Genomic DNA, 6,000 nt, shown 5'->3' with positions numbered 1-6,000 from the left:
CTGACACTAAGAAAGTCAAACCAGGCTGGAGGATATCACCTGAGCCCCAAATGCCACTGTGCCTAATGATTATGAATGCAGTCCTACACAAGTACAAGCCTACTCCTAATCTTTTAGTATTGAGCCAAGAAACACTTTCCTTTCAATATAAGCCAAATTGAGTTAGACTTACTGTCCCTCACAATTCAGAGTCCTAACTTCATGAATCCTTTGCTTTCCTTCATAGCACTTTTTGGCTGCAATTTATTTATTTATTTAATTCCAGTTTCTCTCCCTAAACTATAGTCTCCGTGTGACCAGCAGCATTTCATATATCAATAGCAGCATCTCCAATGTCTAGAACCCTTCTGACCCTTAATACTGAATGACTAAATAAACAATTCAAGCCAAGTATTAAATTCCAATTTAACATTTTGAAGCTCTTTTTATGTGCATGAGAGATATCTGTTGTTTCAGTATGATAATATGTATATGCTGAAATCTGCTTATATTTACAAAGTATATGTAATCATTTTCTATGAAGATTGCCCACAAACTTCAGTTTGCGTGATACTAAGGTCTCCTTTGTTCCTGTGTGAATTGGGCAAAGTATTTTTCTAAACCTCAGTTTGCTTATCAGTGAAAAGTGCACACCTCAAGGCAGGCAACCATATGTAACAGCCTCTTGGTAAGTTGAATTAATATTAATACAAAGGAACTAACCAGATAACCAGAGAGAAAAGTGAACATATATAGTCAATTCAAAACCAAAATGCCTGAGTAGACAAAAGCAAAGGGCTGCATAACACTGACATTTTTATTAGAATTCATTTGTAACAAATGGAACTTGTGTCAGCAAAGAACTGATTTTCATACAGACTTCTTTCGCCACCAATGTAACGAAGTAAGAAAATAAAAAGCACGCCTTTCATTCTGTAAAACATTTACGCGTACTACTAATTAGAGGTAATTGTATTTTTTTAACAAGCCATTTTACAAGTTATTTTTTAAATTTTTCAGTCTATGCATCCAAAACGAGAGCAAAGAACACAACTGTCACTATCTTTGTAAAGACACTCCAAGCTTGAATGGCAAAGCCACATAGCAGATGGATAGGATGGATCTGTAGCCTTCTGATCTCTGCTGGAGTATCAGGGCACCCATAAACCCAAAGGAAACCAAAACCCAAAGAGGAAAAAGAAAAGGGAATTAAAAATAAAAGGAGGAGCTAAAACAAAGCAAACTTAAAAATGAACAGGAAAGAAAAAAAATCTCTGTTACTGAAGAATTTTTTCCTTTCCTGTGTCTATGTTGTGTTATTTACATACACACAAATGAATTTCTGAAGGAGTTTCTTACAGATGGGTTCAAGTAATAACATTATTGGGTGTAGAATCAATAGGGCAGTGCATAGTACAAAGGTATAGAAAGTGCAAAGTTCCCTAGAGGCCCTTCCCTCCCCTGGCTGTCCTTGCCGTTGTCTAACCATGCAAATCATTTTTAAAAAAGAGCTAAAATAAAGTTCTGTACAAATCACTTTTTATATATTTTGATTTTTTTTTTACCATTGTAACTAATTACAAAATTATACATAACTACACGTACATAGGTAAATAATAGCACCGTACTGGTTATGATGATGAAAATAATTGGAAACTTGAAAGTTTATGGTAATGGTAAATAAAGATGTTTACCTGGGAAAATCAAACTAGGGTTGTACAGAAAACCACAGAGTGGAATGCACATCAATGACAGTAAAGGAGTTAGTTCTCGGAACAGCGCCTAAACAATAAGATACTCGAATAGTCTCTGCCTTGTTTGTACGGTATGCATCCCATTAATTTTCTTCTTGTGATTATTCTCCTCTTTCCCTTTGCCAGATGGGCAGTTTTTAGAGAAACTGCTCATTGGCCAGTTATTCTGGTGTGTAATATACACCATCCAATTCTACATGTCTAACATGGCATGTCTGCAAGTCTGTCTGACCCCCTGGCACTCAGTAACCTGGCACTTGGATAAATCTCCAAAAGATACAAATGAAAAGAAAACAACAGAGCCACATAGTGCACATTCTTCTCTGGTTCTGATGTAGGTTAGAGAATCTCATTCTGAGGTAGCCTTCTAGATACTTTTTTTTTTTTTTTTAGCATTCTTTTTTCTTTTTTTTTTTTTCTTATATTTTATTTTTTACAAAAGTGCTCAAATATGATGCTTGCAAGTGTTTGGTCTCTTGGATTTCATTCTGCTAGTGATGGTAAAATGCGAAAAACAAAAATCCTTGTATGCTGAACACCAATGAAGCTAAAATTAAACCAAAATATTATATCAATACCAAAACTCTTTAAGAGTTCCTTGGATATCTTGAGGGTTCTTTAAAATCATATAGGATATGGCAAACTCATGCCATTTCCCATGGCTTCTTATAGCAATTATGTTGGAAAATTTGGGATTATGTTGGCAAATAGATATTTTTTTCATTTCCCCTTTTAAAAAAATCCTAACAGATTAATAAATACATCCCAACGTTGACAATGATATTTGTCACTAAAGTCAGTTTTGTGCAGTTATTGAATACTCCAGAACAGATTTGGAAGGGATTCTAAATAAAACAAGTAGCTTTTCCTGATGTTGGCAACCATGAAAGGAAGGGCCCTGATTATCCAAGTGCTTTGGGCTGGTACAATCACTAACATCCCCGACTTAGTTGAAAACTAGGAATGCATATTATTCAAAGAGTTTTTGTACATGTGGTAAACATATAATGCTTTAATTGGAAGAGAAACATAAATGAACAACTAATGAAAATATGAACCAAAAGCAAAAGAAATGCTATTAAAATAGGCATCAATTATAAGGCACTCTAAATGCATAACTAAAACCAAAAGAAAACAAAGTACAGCACTTCCCAGTTGTGCTGTATGCCACAAAATGTTTCTGACTGAACAGAGTAACATGAGTTTGGCTTTGCCCCTGTTACATATCATAAATGCAAATTTCATAGCACATATTATAGACAATATACGATTGAATACATTGTTTTTTAAACAACTTGATAGCTGATATATTACAACATTCTTCCCTCCTAAAGGGATATGCACTGACCTTTCCCACATGCACACCTCTTAGATATTTAATAATTTTTTTTTTATTGCACTAGAGTGTTAGAAATATTGAACTTTGTTGGAAGCCTGGCTAAAAAAATGATATTTGTGAATATGAGTAGGTGGGCGGGAGGATACTGGATAGGAAATTAGGGGGTGAGGCTTGACAATCACTGATGTGCATTCCTCATTTCCCTTAAAATTAAAATTTTATGGTATTAAGAAATACCCATATGTCATAAAATTAAAAACAAATTGAAAAAGATGTTTGTAATAGCTTCTCTATCTAAAAACAACAACAACAAAAAAGACCAACTAAAAAACCCCAAAACGAATTCATGGAATAACTGAATGATAGCTATATCTATCTTTTTGTGTGGACACACTGTCTATATATACATAGACACCCCTGTAAAATATGGATATATATGTATATATGTTAGCAGCAACTTTATACTTTGCGCCTCCCTGTTGATTCCAAAAACAAAACAAACAAAACAAAGTTCTCTTTGACTATTTGAAGAGAATGGGTACTTTCTCACCAACCAAAACTGAACAGAAATGTAAAAGTAATATCTGACAAGACATATACTGTAGATTAAGAATATTGCACAAAAATGTGCAAATTTTCAAATTATTTGATATTTCTACAGCAAGATATTACAGATAACAGTTCTACAGCTTAAAAAAACCTACAATTTTGAAATAAAAAATGAAGAGTTATGTAACTTTTTTAAAATTCACTTTATCGAATGATACATTTGTTAAAAAAAAGTTTACACAGTTAAAAATGAAGCACAGGTCAGCAGTATCTTTACAATACTAAAAAACTAAATCAAGGACTTTCTTTTTAAACATTTCCCCCCCGATCCCTCCCTAAAATGTTATTATGAGCAGTATGGTGGGAAGGGGCGATGTCGCAGCAGAGTCCATTTTGTCACGAGAAGCCGCACCAGCAAACATCTTGCACTGATGGTAGTTCTTTGCTGTGATTTCTTCTTCCCTTTATTATGAATCCTTGAGGTATCTGTAAAAATCCTTCAGATGCCTCATCAGTCAGGATTCTCTTTATTATTTTTCAGGTTAGATTATTAAACTGTGAATTCTTGGTCCACCCAGAAGAGTTTGTTTTTATTTTGTTTTGTGTGTAATAGTCCCACTAAGTGGTAGTTAGCTAGAAGTTAAGAAGGACTTCTCAAGTGTCCTGTATGGCTCAGAAGAGACTCCGTGGATACTGAAGGGCCTGCAGTAAGATCCCAAAGTGGGTTAGGGTTTTCTACGTTGCATAGTGATCAAAGCTGCCCAGGTATTCCAGTGCGGCTCGGTAGCAGAACTGGTACTGGTCCTGCAGGAGACCAAGCATGGGAAGAAAGAGGAAAAGGAGCCATGAGTCCACTTTAGTAGAAAGATGAAAATCAATATTCAAAAACAAACATTACATCTGGATGGGGCAAAATCACTACTCTCATCAATTAAGTCAATCCAATGACCAATCCATTTTATTGAGCCAAAAATGATAAGCCACGTGGGGTGTTTGTTAACTTCACCGATCAATTTTCCTAGAACCATCTCCTCATTTCAAAGTAGTAACAGCAGGAATGAACATTATTTTCCAGAGAAGTGTGAGCTGTTCTCCAAGTAGTACCAAATAATTACCACTCCTGAGCATGGGAGCATATTAGTGTTGTCTTTTACAACTATGTGAATATTTGTGAGAAACTTATCCTCAGTTTGCATATTAAAGAGAGGCTGATCCAGACACTGGCTATTCCAAGGAAAACCTGGATTCATTTATCCTCTGGGCTATTGCCGAAAGAATTTGAATAAAAAAGGATCTTATCAGATAGTAGACCTGACCGACCTACAATCAGAATCACCCACCACCATTTCTGCTGTTGCTATTCAAGTAAGGGTGAAGAACCGTAGGTACATAAAGCCACTTACAAAGGGCTCTGGACTTTTAAGCTGTTCGTCCCCTAGAAATGGCATCCCAAGACTGGCTGTCTATATCAAAAAATACCCATGTCATTTGGCCTAATTCATTGTGATTGGTAGTGATCTGTTCTAGAAAGGCCCATATTAAAATAACTTGACATATGTCCTTTTTCAGACAGGGGAGAACATTATCTTACTGGAATAAGTTGGGCATTCCAACTTATTGGAGAGATAGAAAAAAATAGAATTTTTGCCATAAAAGAAACTTATTTTCAGTAGCCAATGGGGGTGAAAGTAGATAGTTTCTATTTTGCTTAAATGTGCTTTTTTTTTTTTTTTAACAATAAAAATGGTAATGCAAAATAAATGGAGTTTGCTTTCCTATGTTGTCACAGTAAGCTGCTTGGCTAAGTGTTAAGAGTTTTTAAATGTCCAATTTCCCTCTGCCACCCCCAACACCCATTAAGTTTGTCAGGCTGACATCATGCTTTGAGTATTATAAACCAAATGCTTTTGCTATTTTGAAATCAAGTTTGGAAGGTATCATGCGCACTGAATTTAGGAATACAGACAGAATGTAGAATTCGGTGGCTTTTGAGGAACAGAAACATTCATATTATCCTTAGAAATAAGCAGTCTAATAGGGAAGACTAGCTATATCACAAATTCATATTATTCTAAAAAAATGAGAATTCCATTATCAGTTATTGGAGTAGAAAATGGGGTATTAATTTCTCTAGGGGTTATCCAGGCTCCAAATATTTAAAATAACCATTGGAAAATGGAGAAGTAAAATGTACTGAGGGTCTGTTATGTACCAGGCAATGTGCTTCTTAAAGTTGTCAAATAGTGATAATTTATCACGGTTCAACCTACTATATAATCTAACATGACTTACAAAACAACTGTAAGACTTTGAAATTGTCACTCCCATTTATAGAGAGGAAAAAATGAGGTTCAAAATATTGAACAATTTGATGGTTTT

At 35.0% G+C, this 6,000-nt stretch overlaps 1 protein-coding gene across 34 annotated transcripts in view; it reads right to left on the bottom strand.

The window, feature by feature from the left end:
- Positions 1–778: 778 nt before the first annotated feature.
- Positions 779–6,000, bottom strand: part of PTPRD (protein tyrosine phosphatase receptor type D) — a 525,037-nt gene continuing 519,815 nt past the window's right edge. For all 34 annotated transcript variants that reach the window (XM_059411633.1, XM_059411644.1, XM_059411635.1 and 31 more), the window contains one exon: positions 779–4,425. In XM_059411633.1, coding sequence (XP_059267616.1) covers positions 4,357–4,425 — 69 coding nt within the window. In that variant the 3' untranslated portion in view covers positions 779–4,356. The remainder of the gene's footprint in view (positions 4,426–6,000) is intronic.

The sequence above is a fragment of the Mustela nigripes genome, chromosome 9, assembly GCF_022355385.1.
Source record: "Mustela nigripes isolate SB6536 chromosome 9, MUSNIG.SB6536, whole genome shotgun sequence".
Taxonomy (NCBI): Eukaryota; Metazoa; Chordata; class Mammalia; order Carnivora; family Mustelidae; genus Mustela; species Mustela nigripes.
This window is presented reverse-complemented; position numbering and strand designations above follow the sequence as displayed.